General features: G+C 43.4%; 1 protein-coding gene across 1 annotated transcript in view; it reads right to left on the reverse strand.

Annotated features, from left to right (window-relative positions):
• Positions 1-7,278: 7,278 nt before the first annotated feature.
• Positions 7,279-21,039, reverse strand: part of GTF2B (general transcription factor IIB) — a 35,019-nt gene continuing 21,258 nt past the window's right edge. The window contains exons 3-7 of the mRNA XM_077905327.1: positions 18,864-18,997; positions 13,816-13,962; positions 13,554-13,683; positions 10,301-10,582; positions 7,279-7,792 (exon numbers count right to left, since the gene is read on the reverse strand). Coding sequence (XP_077761453.1) covers positions 7,659-7,792; positions 10,301-10,582; positions 13,554-13,683; positions 13,816-13,962; positions 18,864-18,997 — 827 coding nt within the window. The 3' untranslated portion in view covers positions 7,279-7,658. The remainder of the gene's footprint in view (positions 7,793-10,300; positions 10,583-13,553; positions 13,684-13,815; positions 13,963-18,863; positions 18,998-21,039) is intronic.

A 21,039-nucleotide genomic window follows, 5' to 3' on the forward strand; every position in this document is an offset into this window, starting at 1 on the left:
CTCGGCAGGGGCACTCTGTAGGCTGCCTTTTTGTTGATGAGTTTCCTTCGCTCTTCAGAGCTTTTTAGTCTGATGTAGTCTCCAGTTGTTTATTTTTGGTTTTGTTGCCTGTGCTTTTGGTGTCAAATCTGAAAAATCATTGCCAAGACCAATGCCAATGCCAGGAGCTCACCATCTACATTTTCTTCTAGGAGTTTAATCATTTCGGGTCTTACATTCAAGTCTTTATTCCATGTGGAATTAATTTTTGTGCATGATGTAAGACCATGGTCTAGGTTTCATTTTGTCTGTGGCTGTCCAGTTCTCCCTACACAATTTACTGAAGAGACTGTCCTTTCCCCATTGTAGAATCTTGGCTCCTTTGTCTTAAATTGATTGATGTATATGCATGCATTTATTTCTGGGCTCCCTATTCTGTTCCACTGATCTCTGTTTTTATGCCAAAACCATACTGTTTTGTTTACTGTAGCTTTTTTTTTTTTTTAAGATTTTATTTATTTATTCATGAGAGACACAGAGAGGCAGAGACACAGAGGGAGAAGCAGACTCCATGCAGGGAGCCCGACACGGGACTCGATCCAGGACTCCAAGATCATGCCCTGAGGTGAAGGCTTTTGCTTAACCACTGAGCCACCAGGCATCCCTGATTGCTGTAGCTTTGTAATACAGCTTGACATCGGGAGTGTGATGCCTTCAACTTTGTTGTTCTCAAGATTGCTTCAGTTATTCAGTCTTTTGTGGTTCCACATACATTTTAGGATTGTTTTTGTTTTATTTCTGTGAACAGCCAATTTCAAAGGGAAACTTGAGAGTCAAAGAACTTTCTTCACAGCTAAGTTTTATGCCATCAAAAGTATAAAAAATAAATTACTACTTTGTCCAGAGGGGAGTACTCAGCCTCATTACGTGTTGCATACCAGCATTAGAAATCAAGGTTTGGGGATCCCTGGGTGGCGCAGCGGTTTGGCGCCTGCCTTTGGCCCAGGGCGCGATCCTGGAGACCCGGGATCGAATCCCACGTCGGGCTCCCGGTGCATGGAGCCTGCTTCTCCCTCTGCCTGTGTCTCTGCCTCTCTCTCTCTCTCTGTGACTATCATAAATAAATAAAAATAAAAAAAATAAAAAAATAAAAAAAGAAATCAAGGTTTGATGTTTATTCATTCAAAAAATACTTATTGATCCTCTCTTACCGGTCACCAGGTATTAGTGCCGACAAGAAAGACCATGTTACTGCCTCCATAAAGTGTACAGTCCAGTAGGGGTACATAGAAGTCACCTGGTAATGACAGTCCAGTGTGATCAAGCTCCTCCGGGGGAGGATGGGGTGCTCTGGGAGTACCTCAGAAAGGCTTCCCAGAAGTGTTGGGACTTAGGCTGATACCTGGGTAGGAGTGAGCCAAGGGGAGCGGGAGCCAGGAAGGGCTCTAAGTGGGGGGGCTCTACTTGAGATTGCCCACAGATGAAAGAACATGGCACTTCTGAGGAAGTGAAACCTGACCGTGGCTGGAGCATGTGGATAAACTGCCGGGGTGTAGGCGGGTACCCCGAGGCTTTCCTCAAGCCCAGGCCTTGGACGCACCACACAGGGAGCGTTAGTTACCACAAGAGCAAATCTAGTTTTGTGGGGCCAGAGTGTACGGAATCCTGGGGCCCTCTTTAAGAAATCCCCGATTTGTATTTATGACTAGAAGAGTCACGTTCAGAACCTTGGAAGAGGCCTGGGCCAGGACACCCCAAGTTTCATTAGCTTCCTGACAGAGCGTCTGCCCCGAGCCCCGAGCCCCGCAGGGCGCCAGCTGCTGGAGGCCGAGCAGATTGGCCACTAGACGCCGGGTCGGAGGGGCGCGGCGGCCGGGAGCGCTGGCCCGAGCCACCTCAGCCCCTGTGGACGCGACAGCGGCCCTGGGGGCTGCGGGCGGTGGGAGAGAGGAGGCGGCCAAGAGCGCCGCGTCGGTGTGGACACGGCCGGGGCCCAGTCCCTAGGGCCCGAAGTGCCACTTCCACTTAGCCCCCAAGGGAAAGCCTTGGGTTCCCCACTTGGCCTCCCTGCTCTTCCCACGCGAGGGGAGCGGGCGTCTCCCTCTGCCGCCCGCGGCGCACACGGCCCTGTGCCCTGGCCCGGGCCCCCAGTCTCCGCGGGGAGGACAGACCGGGGTCAGGCGTCGCATGACACGTGGGCGGCCTCGGCCAAGCCCGCGGGAATCGCCCCTACTCAGGCGCGTCCTTCCTGGCCCAGGGCCCTTGACACGTCCCGTCCCTTGAGCCTTAGAAGCATTTCGAAAAGCAGGACGTGGAGTGGCGGTGGCGGTGGCGGTGGCGGGGGCAAGAGGCCTGGGACCGGCCATCATTGCTGGCTGCTAGGGCGGCCTTGGACGTGGCATGTGCCCCCCCGGGAGGTAGGCGGGCGCTTCACCCCAGTGTTCTCCTCTGGAGCGAGGAGCTGAGTTGCTCGGTGGTTTCTGACCTTCCCTTTCAAGCACGGTCTCCCGCGTTACTTCGACACCTGAGACACCCAGAGCCCACGCGGGATCGGGTCCGACCCCGGCTCAGCGGCGCTGGGGCTTTGGCCCCGACACCACATTTGGGCTGTGACTTGGGTCTGTCATTAGTGTCCTCCATCGGCAGGTTAGAGACAGTGGGTATTCCTCAATGGCTTTATCATCATGGTTTTTAGTAACGTTTATAAAAGGCATCTTAGGGGTCCTCTAGTGGCCTGGACATCAAACCACGGAGGCCCGGGGCTCCCACGGGAGACCTCGGAAGGGACTCGGGTGTGTGAGGATCACCCCCACGTTAACAAATTAGGACAGCGGGAGGAGCGGATTGCACAGCAGGTAAGACTTGTTGGCCCCAGCGATGCGGGAGGGGGTTGAAAGCTCTGGGTCCACCATTAGGTTTTCTGGTGTCTCGTAGCCATCGAGCTGGAAGGAACCACAGAGGGACTAAGAACATTCCAGAGGAACTTCTGACAGAGCCACCAAGGGTCTGCTTAAATACCTTCCGTGAACCTCAGAGGTGACCTCTGGACATTGCACAGCTGTTTCCCCAGGGGGCTGGGCCCTCAAGTAAAGCAACCTTTGCAACCGACACTGTCTCCGGTATCGACCTTTCAGAGGCGAGCGGAGAGCCGGAGTTTCAGTGACAATATTGCAGAGACCAGTAAGTAGTTCATTTGTTGTTATTGCTGAGTAGCAATAGATGTGTTAGAACACGGTTTTCACTTCCCAGGGGTGAACACAGGCTATTTGCTGTTTCTGGAGATTATGAATGAAACTGCTGGAATCATCTGTATACGGGTCTTTATATGGAAAAAAAGCTTCCGTGGAGTACTCAGCAGGACTGACGTGTTCCCCAGGGAGCTTCGGGTGACTCCCTCCTAGCCCCGTCTCCTGGAACAGAGCACACCGAGCCTTTCCAGTGCCCCTAAGAGCTTTAGACCCAGTTCTTTCGGGGCTGCTGTCACCTGTCAATTTAAAACAAAATGTTTCTTGGCAGAATCAAATTCAACGTAACACCTCCTCTGGCTCCTTGCTCTGGTGGAGCAGCCTGCGCACCGGGGGTCCTCCCTTCCGGGAGACGCTGTGCCAGCCCCGGCGCTTGCGGCCACAGACGGCCCCAGTGGCCCCGGACGGCCCCAACAGCCCCAGACGGCCCCAGACGGCCCCAGACGGCGTGGGGATTGTGCTGACGCCGGGCGGGGAGAGACCAAGCTCTGTGGTCTCCTTTCCCTCTTCCTCCTGCCCTCTGTGCAGTTTCCGCCCCCCGCGACGGCAGCTGGAGCCCCCTGTCCCTCCCCAGGCCAGAGAGACGCCGGGGGCGTTAGGAATGGAAGTCTGGGGGATCCCTGGGTGGCTGAGCGGTTTGGCGCCTGCCTTTGGCCCAGGGCACGATCCTGGAGACCCGGGATCGAGTCCCACGTCGGGCTCCCTGCGAGGAGCCTGCTTCTCCCTCTGCCTGTGTCTCTGCCTCTCTCTCTCTCTGTGTGTGACTATCATAAATAAATAAAAACAAAAAAAAAATAAAAAAAGAAAAGGACTGGAAGTCTGTGAGACCCGCCGGCCCCGGTGGCCTAGAACGGCCCTTGGGTGGCGACACCTCGGCATCTTGAGATCCTGGGGAGGGGAGTGTGTCCGTGGGAATACCCGGGAGGGGAGAGTGAGGAGGTGTCGAGGGGCCGGGGAATCTGTCGGTAGCTCCAAAGTGGCACAGGAGATTAAAGCTCCAGCGACAGGAAAAGCCAGGGCCACTGACAATTGGAAATATTGGCAGGGGGCCCCGGGAGGCCCGGCTGCATTAGGACCAGATGGGTCATAGGCTGCCCCCTCAGCTGTTCATCTTGATAATCAAAGTAAATCTTGCACCTGTGATAGGAAATTAGCTCAGAAACCAAGGGCGACCGCGGGCCAAGTACGTTTGTCGGTCTGCACAGAGGCTTACCGTCGGGAGGCATCGGTCGGAAGCATTTGCCTTGGCGGAGGAGCTACAGAGCAGCTGCCCGCCAGCTCCTGGCCCCGGCGCGCCCCGAAGCCGCGCCCCGAAGCGCTCAGACCCGTCGCCGAGCCTGGCCGAGGCCGGGTCCCAGCGTGGCCTGAGCGGCTGGTACTTCAGGAACGAGCCGAGCCCTAGTTGAAAGCTCCGGCCGCAGGCAGCCCCGAGGCAGCCCCGAGGCAGCCTCCCGGCAAAGCAGCCTCTGCAACGGGCGTGACGACCGTGACGACAGCCAGCGCTGGATCGTGACCGAGACCCGAGTCAGTCGGGTGCCACCCGCAGGTGGACTTGGACGGCCCTTTTGATCTCTCCAGGCGGCGCAAATCTCTACAACGGGAGCCTGGGCCCGAGGGCTCGAGCTCAGATTCGGCGAAACGATTAAATCCTAACTCGTGATCGTCCAGATGGTCGGTGAAGCAGTGGGACGGGAGGGGCCGCGCTCAGACGACACCGACCCGGACCCGCCGTGTCTGGTCCCTCGCGCGGCTCATGCCCCTGACTTGCTGAGACTAGGCCCAGCCGGAAGCTGCCTTCGGAGTGTGGGCAGCGCTCAGCAAGGGGGGCGCCCCTGGCGTATGGGGAGATCTCCCGCCCTCCAAGAGGTAGGTGACAACCACGCACAACCACTAGTTCAGAATAAATGTCAGCCCCCGCCCCCCTCACTGGGTACAAAGACCTGGCCTGATTTCTTGATTTTGTCGGTGATCTTACGGTGCTGAGATCACGTCGTTACAACTGAACTCTCTACGTCATGAGTGACTTCAGTAGTTAATGAGCCATAAATCTCTGTAACAGCCTTGAAGTAGATGGACAAACAAGGAACAGGCCCCGCTGAGATGGAGAATGCTGGGGGTGGGGGGGTGGGGGGGCAAAATGTGGACCTGCTGTGAGCTGTCCCCATCCCGACTGAAACTGTCCCAGTCATCACAACAAATGACTCCCCTAAAGGGCACTAACCGTACCAGTAAAACGGATTCCAAACACACACACCCCTTCGAGAACACCCACACTCTGGAGGCCAGGGATGGGAAAAGAGAGGAAGGGGCGCTGCTACTACTACCGTTTGGCTTGGCATTTTTCCTTCGATAACCGAAATGGAGTTAAACTGAATAAACCACATTGAGTGGCACAGGGACAATTAAAAAAAAAAAAAAAAAAACTAATTTGGGATCCCTGGGTGGTGCAGTGGTTTGGCGCCTGCCTTTGGCCCAGGGCGCAATCCTGGAGACCTGGGATCGAATCCCATGTCGGGCTCCCGGTGCATGGAGCCTGCTTCTCCCTCTGCCTGTGTCTCTGCCTCTCTCTCTGTGTGTGTGTGTGACTATCATAAATAAATAAAAAATTAAAAAAAAAATTTTACTTATATCCTGGTAGGTTAGCTCTTAAACTCCATCCCCCAAATATGCTTTCTGTCCCCAGATTAAACTTTAAAATCAGTTCTGCTGATCCAAGTTTTTTAACTAGAACACAAAAAATAAAAGTGGCACACATGAGTGGCAGGGGCTAGGGTTTCTATCCCTTTTATGCTTATCTCCGTTTTTCTGGTTATTGAATATTTTTGTAAGCAGGAAAATGAAAATACTAAACAAATCCTATTATTACACCTGGACTGCAACCGCATTTTAAAAACACAGCATAGCCAAACAACTGGAAAGAACCAAATACTGGTGCTTATTCTAAGTGAATTACGGGTATTTTCATTATGCATTTTCCAAATGTTCACTAATGTGCCTGTACTGCCTTTGGTAACAGCAGAAATAACTATTTTAAGATCTAGCTGACTGGTTGCAACCCGCAAGTTTTGTGATCAATCACTGGACACTGGGGAGCATCCGAGAGGAGGACCACTGCTCTCAGTCCATGCTCGGCAAGATGGGTATGTGTGGGGGGTGCCTGGAAGGGAGACACTGACCGACCTAAGATCCCTCCCCTCCCTTCCTGGGTTTTGTTCTGGGTGGGATGGGTTCTGCCCAGAGTCATCCCTATTCTGGCGTTTGTTTCTCTGGGGTTCGCGCCCAAGCTTTGTAGCTTTGTGTGTCCTACATTTTGTGCAAAGGAGAAATGCCATTTGTCTTCCATTGTCAATAGAAATGAGAGAAAGTCTGAGCTTCTTGGGGGGAAAGTCCCGTTTCGGACCAGAGTCTGAACCTGTCTACTGGGCCGCAGTAGGAGCCATTGTTCTAATCTGGTACTAACCTCTTCACAGACGTGGAAGAACCATGACACCTGCTTTAAGGCCGAGCAGTGTACAGCTGTGATGCTTAGCATGGGTTCAAGTCCCCTCACAAAGTACCTGGTTGGTAAAAGGGCAAAGTCCTGTTGGTCTTTGCCTACAATGCCTACCAGTCAAGACCTTGAGTCAGGAGTGTTGGCAAAACACCTACAAATCCCAGTCACTTGGGGCGGGGGGGGGGGGGGGGGGGGGTGCTTACTAAAAAAATTCCTGGACCTCCCCAGGCCCAATATTCTTTACCCTAGGAGTATCTCAGTAAATAAAAATAAGTAATTGTAGATATGCAGGTTCTATATGACTATATGTTATTATCCAAAAATTGCAATCTTAATTATCTGCTCAAATAAGCTCATTGAGGGGGGGAAAAAACTTTAAACGTTTTTCTCTTTCTTCAACCAATGCCTTTCAAGACCCAGTTCATAACTTCTGGCTTTTTAATATATATATTAATAAACTGCACACACCCTCTTTGATGTTCTTGATGTCAAGAGTGGGTCCCAAAGACGAACTCTGCTATAAAAACAAAACTATATACATGGAAAGAAACAGAAAACAAGGACCTCTATCAGCTTTATTAGCTGCAATGATATGCATAATTTGTAATTATATTATAAATTACAGATAACATGTAATTGTAACAAAAACTTTAGTTTTGAAAAACATTTTATTCAAGAATTACATAATTTCAAATATCTTCCAAAATACAGTTTCCTAGATTGCTACAAAAGAAAACAGATTCAATAAGAAATTTAAATCATTAAATATGTTTCACTAGTATATACATACAGAATGCCAAGCAATTAATATTTAGCCCTGGAATGCGTACCATGTCTTTGTTTTTCCTTATTAAAGAGAGGCTCAATCCAGCACTTGGTATAGGCTATGTACAACAGGCCAAGTTCAGTGTTCAGAAGAGTTTGACATTAGCTGCCTCAGCTTACAGCTGTGGTAGTTTGTCCACAGGGGTGTCAAATTTGAAGTCTGTAGGAAACAGATCTGGGGCTCGAGGATAGATTAGCCTGTAGGACTGTCTGATTGTAACATCAGCAACACCAGCGATATCCCCAATTTCTAAAAGACAAAAAATCAAAATATCAATTATAACTTCCATCCCATCTCCCTTCTACTACCTCCGTTCCAATTTGTGGGACACAGTAGTATAAAATCCACAGTGAAAAACCCAGAAACGGTGAATTTTAAAACCTATCAATGGAAATCCATGCCAAAAGGTAGAAAAGAGAGCTACAGCTGGTAATGACGGCAGCTGGCCCTCTTACCTCAAAGGGTTGCCACTGCGGCATGAAGAGGTTTGCTAGACACAGAATATTTGAACTGTGCTCCGGTCATAGCACCGTGAGTGAGAACTATTGTAGTGAAGTGACTTCTTTTTCTTCACAGTAAATCTGACGATCATGGAAGTACTCCCATGAATACATTCTTATAAAGAAACTCACTTTATTATTTCCATGTTTAAAAGTTCCCCTGTAACAGCTCTGGGTTAATTCTGTTAAGTTCTTTGGAGGGCAGCCCGGGTGGCTCAGCGGTTTAGCACTGCCTTCATCCCAGGCATGGTCCTGGGGTCCCGGGATCAAGTCCCACATCAGGCTCCCTGCTTGGCATTGGAGCCTGCTCTTCCCTCTCCTACTCCCCCCCTGCCCATGCTCTCTGTCAAATAAATAAAATTAGAAAAAAAAGAAAAAGGAATCATATGTTAAATATTGTCCTACCTTTTTCTACTTAGTTCATCAGATATTACACAGCTGTACATTCCAGCATAATGTGGATGTTTTGCTATTACCCACACCTAACACTGAGCACAGAGAGTTCACGTATTTCTAGTTTATTACAGAATCCTATGAGTAGGTCTACTTTTACCCTTCAAAGTCATTGTCACCTTTTTCCTTTTTTTTTTTTTTTAAAGGTTTTATTTATTCATGAGAGACAAAGAGTCAGAGAGATAGAGGGAGAAGCGGGCTCCTCGCAGGGAGCCTGATGTGGGACTTGATCCCAGACTCTGGGATCACACCCTGAGCTGAACGCAGATGCTCAACCACTGAGCCACCCAGGCATCTGCTTTTTTCCTTTTTATTAGAAGTCCCAAAGGACTACTGCTTGACAATTATTTGCTTACAAATACTTAATCAAAATGGATTTTTAAAACAGTCTTTAACACAAACTCATTTGACCACCTTTTCACGGTTCAAATCCTAAGGGTTTACAGATTTTCAGTGTGGATGCCTGCCATCAGTGTGCCATGAGCTAGTTTTAAATTTCATTATCTCATGCTGCCTTACATTTATTATCTCTCTTGTAGACACACATACTGGTGAATGTCAACTGGCTGATGGGAGGGGAAGAAAAGGGCCTTAACTTCCAAAAAAACAAACTTCATGTAAAACACAAATGGTAGAAAGTGCCAAGATAAACACTTCTGTGCAGTTGATTAAACTTTACAACTAGGAATAAAGGTAAGGATGCTCTGCTTAGCTTCAACTTCTCAATTTTACCAGAAGACTCAAAATTTCCTTAAGAACTATGAGTGGAGGCCAAAGGGAATGGATAATGGCACATTTAAATAACTAATGGTTGGCTGCTTCTTTCTAATCATTCTTCTATATAATTTATTACTTTATTAATATAGAAACCTGCAGCCTAAGCGGAGGTGAAAAGCTGTTCTTAATAGGTTATTACAAAGTCGGTGCAGCAAGTCATCTCACTACCTTTTAAATTTAGAAATGACTGCTTCTTTTTCTTTATCAATCTTTTTGAGGTTCACAGAAGTAATTAATAAGTGCTTGTAAAGAAATTCACTTAGTGCCTCTGTTTGAAAATTCCCCTACAACAATAAACTCAACACTGCCTTTAGAAGGTTGAAACTACTTATGTCAGTGTCTTAAGAAACTGTGTACCATTCAAAGGAGAAAGGGAATGGGCTTCACAGAATGATACAACCTCATGGTCAGCACAAATTCCTAGTGTGCCCAGCTGTAGGAGGCCACACTGGGAAGTGCGAAATAAGCATGGCCCCCACCTTTCAAGATTTACAAGACTAAGTTTTGAGGGAGTAAAGAAGGACTATTTAAAATAATGTTTTGGAGTGACAAAAATAGCTCCTAGAAATGAAAAATGTACAAACTAAAATACTTAATTTGAATGGGAAGGGTGTCCATACAGTTATGCTTCCAAACATTTTATAAACCACTTAAGGAAAATACAGTATATTTTGCTTTTAAATATTATTCTAAGAAACTACTTTTTTAAAAAAGATCTATTTATTGGAGAGAGAGAGAGAGAGACTGAACTCGAGCAGGAAGAGAGGGAGAGAGACTCTCAAGAAGACTGCCCACTGAGCGAGGAGCCCGACACGGGGCTCGATCTTACAACCCTGACATCATGACCTGAGCGGAAATCAAGAGTCGGCCACTTAACTGGCTGAGCCACCCAGGCACCTCGACTGAGAAACTCTTTTCTTAAATGTGGGTTCGAGTTATTTACCTGCTTTGTGCTTAAAATGAAACACAATTATATACTACAGGCCTTCACAATTTCATCACTACTCCTTCTGAGGAAGAATCCTACCTTTTTGGGTCCTCTTCTCAGCTGATGCCTGTGAGGCCATGTAAATGGCTGCTGCTGCCACAGAGATCGGGCTCCTTCCAGGAACCAAGTCCAATTCCACAGCTTTACGGGCTATATGTGTAGCTGCCATCTGTACTTGTTTAGGAAGACAGAGGTTGGAACAAAATCTGGACATGAAGTCCCCAGTTGTAATCAAATCCACACTGGTTTCTAAAGCCTTCAAAATAAGTTTAAAACATCTACCAATTTCTTTCTTAGAAATTCGTGACACGGCACATATTTCTGAAAGAAAAAAAAATTTAAATCCACAGTCATATGATTCATTTAAAAATATATCATTTCTGATTATAAAATAAATTTTAATTGCAAAAATGCAATCATGCCTTCAATAGCCTGATTAAAAAATGGGCATACGATCTGAATAGACATTTTTCCAAAGATAACACACACACGGCCAATAGGCACATGAAAAAATGCTCAATATCACTAATTATAGAAAAATGAAAATCAAAACCACAATGAGATATCACTGCACACTGGTCAGAATGGCTATTATGAAAAGGACAAGAAATAAGTTGTTGGAGAGGAGAAGACATGGAGTAAGGGAACCCTCATGCATTGTTAGTGGGAATGTAAATTGGTGCAGCCACTATGGAAAAAAAGATGGAGGTTCCTCAAAAAAACTAAGACTAGAAATACCATATTATCCAGCTATTCCATTTCTGGGTATTTATACAAAGAATATGAAGAATAAAAAGACAAGGATTCAAAATGATTTCTGCACCCCTATGTTCACTGCGCATTATTTATAATACCCAAGATACGGAAACAGTCTATCGATAGATAGATGAGAGGAGGTATATCAATACAATGGATACTATTCTGCCTTAAAAAAGAATAAAATCTTGTCACTAGAAAGTATTATGCTACGAAGACCGAGAAAGACAAATACCATATGATTTTACTCATATGTGGAAAACGAAAACAAAAAATTAACAAATAAAAACTCATGGACACAGAACACACTGGTGGTTACAAGAGGGGAAAGGAGTTGAGTAGGCAAAATGAGTGAAGGGAATCAACTATATGGTGATGGCTGGTAGCTGGATTTTAGTGATTACTTTGTAGTACGTAACATATGTCAAATTACAGTTGACCCCTGAACAACTCAGGGATTAGAGGGTGCCAACTCCCAGCACAGTCAAAAATCCATGAATAACTTTTTACCCTCCCCAAAACTTGAACTACCGGTAGCATACTGTTGAATGAAAGCCTTAGCAATAATAGTCAACATTTTGTATATTATGGATTGTATTTTAACAAAAAAGCCAGAGACAATATTAATAATATCATAAGAGATGGGATGCCTGGGTGACTCAGTGGTTGCATCTGCCTTTGGTTTAGGGCATGATCCTGTAGTTCTGGAATTGAGTCTCGCATCGGGCTCCTTGCATGGAGCCTGCTTCTCCCTCTGCCTGTGTCTGCCTCTTTCTGTGTCTCTCATGAATAATAAAATCTTTTAAAAAAAAAAAAATCGTAAGAGAAACTACACTTACAGTACTGCACTATGTAAAAAAAAAAAAAAAAAAAATCTGCATATAATTAGATGTGTGAAGTTCAAATTTGTGTTGTTCAAGGGTCAAATGTATAATATTGTGCAACTAGAACTCACCTATGGCACATATGGTATATATGGTGTACACACACACGCACACACGGTATATAACATACCAGTTACCTCAATAAAGAACAAAACATGCCTCTCAATACTTCCCATAGAGCTAATTTAAAATTTCTCAGTTAATTTTTTTAAAAAAGATATATTTAGTTTTAGAGTTAGCACGCACGAGCAGTGGGGAGGAGGAGGGAGAGAGATTCTCAAGCAGACTCCGCACTGAGCCTGAAGCCTGATGCGGCACTTATCAATCTAGATCACATGATCTCCCTGAGATCATGACCTGAGCCAAAGCCAAGAATCAGATACTTAACTGACTGAGCCACCCAAGCACTCCCTCAATTAAATGTTTATCACACTTTAAAGAAGTCTTTGAAATGAGTTAAATGTCGGTTTTTATTATTTCAAAATACTAACAAGTTTCAATTCAAAGAAACAAGTTTTTTCAAATAATCCAAAACTCCATTGATATTTATGTATAAATCTTTTGTAAGGAGTGTGTATCAAGGAGATAAAAGAATATACTCAAAGCTAAAGGATACTTCTCAAGCTACCCAATGTCATATGTATATATATGCAATCCCTGGGGTCATAGGCTATAACAACAAAATGAGATCAAGTATTTGACTCTGTTATTCTAAAAATTAAACTACCAAACACAAATTTAACAAAAGCCTTAGTTTTAGTTGTAATAAACAAAAAGATGAGGAGGATAAAAGCCACTGCCTCGCCCCGGTGGCTCAGTGGTTTAGCTCAGTGGTTTAGTGCCGCCTTCAGCCCCAGGGCGTGATCCTGGAGACCTGGGATCAAGTCTCACATCGGGCTCCCTGCATGGAGCCTGCTTCTCCCTCTGCCTGTGTCTCTGCCTGTCTCTATCTCTCAAGAATAAATAAATAAAAATTAAAAAAAAAAAAAAAAAAAAAAAGCCACTGCTTCATTGTAAGATATTCATGGGTGAATGAAAGGTAATGAAAATCTTAAGCTGAAATGAACTCTGGCAGAGAAAGTCAGAGCAATAAGGGTCACAGACAGCAGCACTGTGAATAAGCTGTCCTATATTAATCTTGAATACAAACTGGATGAAAAATACTAGTTCTTTCAAACCCTCCAACTTAAGGGTGAAAGTGCAAACTACAGAACTTGAGAAAAATGTCCCTGATGTTTTCTAAGGCTTGACTCCTTCACCTGTAGAGACCTGTGCATGGTCTTAGAAATAGTTTTCTGTGCATCAAGTGTACAGACTTAACCAGTAACAAAGGTATACTCTGGCTTATGATACCAGGCCTCAAAGGCCACAAAATGCAGTCAGCTCAAAAGATCTCACAAGCAAAGAACACAGAGCTTACATGGACTAAAATGACTTTACATGGGAAAAGAGCCTGAGAAGAACATGGTTCAGATCACAGAATTAATTTTTATCAGAGAACAAATTAAAGAGGTATTTTTGGAAATGATACCAAGATGGATATCGTATGTAACCAGGGAAACCTGACTTAGTTATGTGGTGTCCAAGTTCCTTGACTTTGGTCTGTTACTTTAACACAGAGAATATTTGTATCTCTGCAATTAAAAACTTACCTTTGAATGTCCTAGGAACCCCTTCTTGTCTACAGGCAATATAGAGACAAGCGGAAGCTATGGCATCATTAGCTCTTCCCTTCAGGCTCTTCTGTTCATATACTTGCTTGAATAAATTATTTGTTCGATCCTTCAAAGCAAAGAAACTAAGTTTAATTAACTCTAGGCCATTTAATTAGTTGCAATATCAAAATTTCATGTGTTCAATAAATTACACTAAGTCAATGTCAGAATGGCTTAAAGGAGACAGACAAAAACTTACAACTATATTTCGGGGGAGGTTGATTCTGTCTGCCATAGTAGTGATTTCTTTGAAAGCATTCATCATTGCCCGATCAGAACTACTCATTGTTCTCCGATTTTGGTACTTAGAATTGCCAAATTCATCAAAACTTGCAGCTCCTGTACCCTGTAAAACAAGGTTTTATAACTTTATGCAAAAAAATTTTTAAATCTGAATGAATAGACATTTCTAAGGAAACATAACTTATACACTCTGACTGTATAAGCCCAAGAAATCTACCCTGTGCCTCCTCTCTAATCCTCAGTAGAATAAGTACCAGGTTGAGATGGTGTAAATGAGTACCTGTGAGAGAGCTCAAGAGTATAAACCATCACCTAATAGACCTAAGGAGAAAAATGAAAGGATCATCTCCAAAGGTGCTATAAAAGCAAGCAAATAAAACTCAAAAGCCATTTTTTTTTATTACAAACTCACAAAATATTACAAATGGGTATTTCTTTGTATTAGAAAATCATTCTCCCAGGCCCAAAGCCAGCACAATTATTAATGGGAAGAAAAGGCATACCTTGTTTTATTGTGCTTCATTTTACTGCACTTTGCAGAGACCGTGTTTTTGTACTGTTAACAAATTGAAAGTTTAAGGCAACCCAAGTTGAGCAAGTCTATTGGCGCCCTTATTCCAACAGCATTTGCTCACTTCAGGTCTCTGTCACATGTTAGTAATTCTTGTAACATTTCAAATTTATTCACTGTATTTCTTACAGTGATCTGTGATCTTTGATGTTACTATTGTTTTGGGGCTCCACAAACTGCACACTTTTAAGATAGCAAACTTAATAAATTTGTGTGTTCTACTGAGCAGCTGTTTCCCCATCTCTCTCCCTCTCTCCCTCTCTCCTTGGGCCTCCCTATTCCCTGAGACTCAACAATATTGAAATTAGGCCGATTAATAACCCTATAATGGCTTCTAAGTCAGAGGAATAGTCACATGTTTCTCACTTTAAGCTGAAAGCTAGAAATGATTAAGCTCAGTAAAGGAAGGCATGTCAAAATCCAAGGTGGGCTGAAAGCTAGGTCTCTTGTGCCAAACAGCCAAGTTGTGAATGCCAAGGAAATTAAAAGTGCTACTCCAATGAACACACAAATGATAAGAAAGTGCAACAGCCTTCTTGCTGATATGGGGGAAAGTTGTAGTGCTTTGGGACAGAAGATCAAACTAGCCACCACATTCCCTTAAGCCAAAGCCTAATCCAGAGCAGAGTCCTAACTCTCTTCAATTCTGTGAAGGCTCAGAGAGGTGAGGAAGCTATAGGAGAAAAGTTGGAAGCTTGCAGAGGTTGGTTCCTGAGACATAAGAAAAGAAGCTCTCTCTCTAATATAAAACATAAAACACAAGGTGAAGCAGCAAGTGCTCATGTAGAAGCTGCAGCAAGTTATCAAGAAGATCAAGCTTTGAGAATTCATGAAGGTGACTACACTCAACAACAGATTTTCAATGTAGATAAACAGCCTTCTATTGGAAGAAGATGCCACCTAGGACTTCCTTAGCTAGAGAGGAGAGGTCAATGCCTGGCTTCAAAGCTTCAAGAGCCTAACTCTGTTGTTAGGGACTAATGCAACTGGTGACTAAAGTTGAAGCCAATGCTCATGTACCATTCTGAAAATCCTAGGGCCCCTAAGAGTTATGCTAGCTACACTGCTTGTGCTATAGAAATGGAACAACAAAGCCTGGATGATAGCACATCTGTTCACTAATTATTTTAAGCCCAAATGTTGAGAATAACTGCTCAGAAAAAAGACTGCTTTCAAAATATGACTGTTCATTGACAATGCACCTGGTCACCCAAGAGCTCTGATGGAGCTGGACGATGGGGTTACATGTTGTTCTCGTGCCTGCTCACACAATATCCATTCTCCAGCCCGTAGATCAAAGAGGAATTTCAACTTTCAAGTCTTCTTATTTAGGAAACACATTTCATAGGCTACAGGTGCCACAGACGGTGTTTGCTCTGATGGCCCTGGGCAGAGTCCACTGAAGACCTGGAAAGGATTCATTACTCTAGATGCCACTGAGAACATTCGTGATTCATGGGAAGAGGTCATTATATCAACATAAACAGGAGACTGGAAGAAGCTGATTCCCACCCTCATGAGGACTTGGAGGGATTCAGGACTTCACTGGAGGCAGTAATGCAGATGTGATGGAAGCAGCAAGAGGACAAGTAGCAATCTCATGAAGAGAAGGGACTGAATGAAGATGGGACTGACTGGCTGCAATCTCAGGATCAAACTTTCAAGGATGAGGAGCTGCTTCTTACAGATGAGTAAAGACAGTGGTTTCCTAAGATGGAATCTACGCCTGGTGTGGATGCTGTGAAGACTGTTGAAATGACAACAAAGGGTTTGGAATATTAAATATACTTAGTTAACAGGGCAGTGGCAGGGTTTGAGAGGACGGACTCCAAATCCGGAATTAGAGTTCTACTGTGGGTAAAACGCTAGTGAACACCATCACAAGCCACAGAGAAATGACATGTGAAAAGAAAAGTCAATTGATGGGGCAAACTTCATTTTTTTAAGAAACTGCCACAGCCACCTACCACTCAGCAACCATCACATCGAAGCAAGACCCTCCACCCGCAAAAAAAGCATAATTCACTGAAAGCTCAGATGACGGTTAGCATTTTTTAGCAATATTTTTAAGCTAAAGTATACGCATTGCTTATTTATTTATTTGTTTGTTTGTTTGTTTGTTTATTCATAAAGAGACAGAGAGAGAAAGGCAGAGACACAGGCAGAGGGAGAAGCAGGGCTCCATGCAGGGAGCCCGACACGAGACTCGATCCCAGGTCTCCAGGATCACGCTGCCCTAGGCTGCAGGAGGTGCTAAACCACTGCGCCACCCGGGCTGTTCGCATTGCTTTTTTAAAACATAATGCTACTACACCCTTAACAGACTACAGTATAGTGTAAATATGACTTTTATATGTACTGGGAAGCTTAAAAAAGCAATTGACTCCCTTTATTGTGGTATTTTGCTTTATTATGGTGGATTGGAACTATACCCACAGTGTCTTGAGATATGCGAATACTAGGAAAACTGGCCAATGTGATGTAATTACATAATGTACTTATGTAACCATACTGGTATAATTACTTTAAAGTTAGGCAACAGAGCAAGGGAGGGGAGAGGGGCACCTAGCTGGTGCAGTCAGTAGAGCATGCAACTCAAACTTGGGGGGATTTTAAGTTCAAGCCTCAAGCCCCACTGTGAGGCAGAGTTTATTTAAAATAAATTAAAAATTTAAAATTTAAAATTAGGCAAGAGAAAAATTAGTAATAATCTGGGAAGGAAGTGATAAACTTTTTGCAGATAGTATTTTTGTATATAAAATCACTGTAAAACTGCTATAAATAACAGAATTCATTAGAGGCAAGGTCAAAATTAAACAGAAATCAACAGCCTTCATATGTATAACTAACCAGTTATAAGGCCCTGAAAGAAACAACAAACAACAAAAAAGAGAAGTCTCTAGGAATCAACTTACACATGCAAGACCTTTATGAAGAAAACCCATCTAGAAGGACACATATGACTAAAGGCATATGGAAAGGCATACTATGTTTGTGAACAGAAGATTTATCAGGAAGAAGCTCATCTTCCCAAAGTCAATATGCAAATATATCTAACCAAAACCTCACTGAAAATAATAACCAATTTTTTTTTTTAAATAAAGTGATCCTAACCTTTAAATGGAAAAGACGAATGAAGCAAATGCTGAGAAGGCAGAGCAGTGAGGAGAACTAAAGCTACTGGATACTAAGAGTGTGATTTGATGTCCGACTGACTAGGCCAGGACAGAGAAAGGATACAAAGCCCAGAAATATTCCCAAATACCTACACAGAATCTAATACATGACAAATGTAGCATCTTAAAAAGCTCCTTTTGCCACATAAGATAAACAACTGTCAAAGGACAGAGGAGAAAACTAGTGATAGTGGTTACTGGTTTCTGATGGGGAAAGAGGGCTGCAGTGGGAACTGAGTTTGGGGGTTAAGGGTGAAGAAAATCTTGGAAAATTGTGTTCATTTCCCATTGATGTTTGACTCATGAATTTTCTATTTAAAAAAAATTAAACACTAAAAAAAGAGTGTCAATTAGTCGCAATCTCGGATTTTAAAATGTCCTTAGTATACTTTTCCCCCAAGCCTATAAGGCTAAAACAAATGCAGAAATCAGCTAAAGATATTTCTGAATATAATACTATCAACTCTTACCCAAGTCTACATTATGTTTTTCAAATTTTATATGTACTTTATAGGGTATGAAAAAAGAATTAATGACCTGCTTTTTCATAACATTTTCTTGAAGACAGACTATGCAGTAGTATAGCTCAAGTCCTGAAATAGTACCCCTTCCTTGATTAGTTCTTTGGATTATTGCCACCACTCCTTCCAATTCAGATAAAAGAGCAAAAAACAGCCAAGCTGCCAGTCAAATTATGCTGTTGCCTTATCTAACAGTAGCAGCTACCATTTACTAATCACATGCTACATGTTGGGCTATAAATACTTTACATACATTCCCAGGTAACCTTCCAACTTTCTAATAAATACTCTTACTCTCATCTTACTGATGATGAACGTACATTGCTTAGGTAAGTCATGAATCCACCATTGGAAAACAGGCTATTCCGAGCTATAATTTATCTTAGGTAATGTGGGGGGTGGGGGTAGGGGGAGGGAAAGACATCCATAATATTCAAGGAACATATCAATATGAACTCACAAAGATCATGATACATTCAATTTTTGTGCAAAATGTGCCTCATGGAAACAAGGGCCTGAGATAGACTGTAATTTCGATCTGTTGGTCTCCCCTTTAAGGTAGAAGAAGACCTGTGTAAGGGAACAATCATTCACAATAGTATATTACTGGTAAGTTTTATTCTCAGGTCAAAATTCCTCATGGGGGCAGTGAAGGATACTTTTGCAAAGTTCCCAAACTCTCAAAGGCTGGGAGTTCAGTCCACAGTTTATGTTTCCTGCAAAGTGGATTTATTACCTTGCCAATCATGGTAGACAAATCTCCATCACTCAGAAGAGGATTCTGAGAGTCTCCAACTCGGGACGGATCTTTTGTTGCTTTATCATTGCTGAAAGTTCTCCATTCAGATCCCACATCAATAACCCGGTCACCTAAGAATATAAACACAAATCAAAATGATCTTGTCAAGACAGGATTTACTGAACACTAAGACCTTTTATTCCTAGGAAATCTCAACATGGACATCTGGGATCCAGTTTAAGTTTCATGTCTCAGACATCTATCCTCAAACAGTCCTTTATTGTGCCAGTCCAATAACAACCCTCTTTAACCATTATGCCAAGATTAGTCATATTCTAACTCGTAGAAGAAAAAGAAATGGGATGCCTGAGTGGCTCAGTGGAGCGTCTGCCTTTTGCTCAGGGCGTGATCCTGGGTCTGGAGATCAAGTCCCACATTGGGCTCCCTGTTAAGGAGCCTGCTTCTCTCCCTGTCTATGTCTCTGCTTCTGTGTCTCTCATGAATAAATAAATAAAATTTAAAAAATAAAGAATCCCCCCCCCAAAAAAAGCAAAATAAAGCTACTCATATGTGATGCAAAGATAAAAAATATAACTGCAGACCAAAATTTGCAAGAAGCATAAAACAAAACACTGCTCACGATGGTATTAATGCACACAATTTCATACAAAATCTATTAAGTTTTCATGGGAAATGCTTTGCAGAGAACTGAGCCTAAGCTTAGTTTCAGTAACTATTGAACAAAAAAAATATTTTGGCCAAATAATTGTACACAGATCTAAAGCCTAGAGCCAGTGAGAAAAAAAGCCAGGTAGGGAAACTTCTTTTTAAGTAAAGAGACAGTGGTGAAATAGATCATGCGAAGAAGCAGATATGAACAGATCCAGTTGATAACTGCTTTGAGAGGAATGCTCGGTGACTGGTAACATCTCCACAGACAAGAGTCACCACTGAAAACTTGCATATGCTGTCATTGCATAAACATTTTCTCTTAATCCACACAGGCTTGTAAAGGTAGGTACCACTTTTACTGCCCCTTTTAGAAATAAAATTAATTTGCCTAAGATCACTCAACTAGAACTGAAATATGCATCAGATCCCAAAGCCTGTTATTCTACACCGCATCTATAAAAACATGAGCTCTTCCACCAAAAAGTGATAAAATTGAAAGCAGAAACCAGGCCATTTGCACTGCTGCCTAAACAGAAAGGAGAAAGAAACAGCAGAAATTAGTTACCTTAGCAATTAAAAGAGGTGCTGGTACTGACAGTCAATTAACATAACAGTTCTGAGTATGGACTCTACCATTTGCTGCTTCGTCTTGGACAAATTACATCACTTTAGCTTTAAATTTCCCCAATAACCTTACAGTTTAAAGACAGTAAAGATTAAATAAACTAATACAGGTACAGTTCACATAAAGTGATTTAAAAAGTTCAGAGTGAGTGCTTGATATTAGCTATTTGTTGCTATGAATGAAAATAATATAACATATTCTGACATTTCTCTCCTATTGGTGAGGGGAAAAAGGAGAGCACTGGTTGTAAAACACCTGTCTTCATAGCAAACTTTAAAAGGAGCAGAGTATTCCCGCTACAGGTATTTGATCACAGGGGCAGTAAAGAGAAAAGGAAGGAACTCAATGTATACTTGGCTAAATCTTTTTTTTTTAAAGATTTTATTTTTTTATTTATTCAAGAGAGACACAGAGAGAGAGAGAGAGGCAGAGACATAGGCAGAGGGAGAAGGAGCCTGATGCAGGACTTGATCCCAGGACTCTGGGATCATGACCTGAGTGAAAGGTTGACGTTCAACCAGTGAGCCACCCAGGTGCCCCTCTGCTAAATCTAATGAACTATTCTCTACCTAGTCAATTAAAATGCTTATACTCCAAAATAATCATCTAATCTTCGTGTTCTATTTAAGAAAACAGGTAAATGTGCAACAGTTATTCACTTCTGATGGTTTTGGAGTAATTTACTTTTCTTTGAACACTGGAATCACTTGGGAGTACCCAGCTATCACTTGGACTATCATGTGTTCCTGTGACAAGGGAACTACAGTTAGAGGCAGGGTCCCCACCTGCCACACCTGTATGTAGTAAGAATGGTTAAGGAAAGCAGAAGCAGGTGATCAGTTTATAAGACAGCTTCAGCAGATGAGAGATTGAACA

This window comes from Canis aureus, chromosome 8 (assembly GCF_053574225.1).
Source record: "Canis aureus isolate CA01 chromosome 8, VMU_Caureus_v.1.0, whole genome shotgun sequence".
In the NCBI taxonomy this organism is placed as follows: domain Eukaryota; kingdom Metazoa; phylum Chordata; class Mammalia; order Carnivora; family Canidae; genus Canis; species Canis aureus.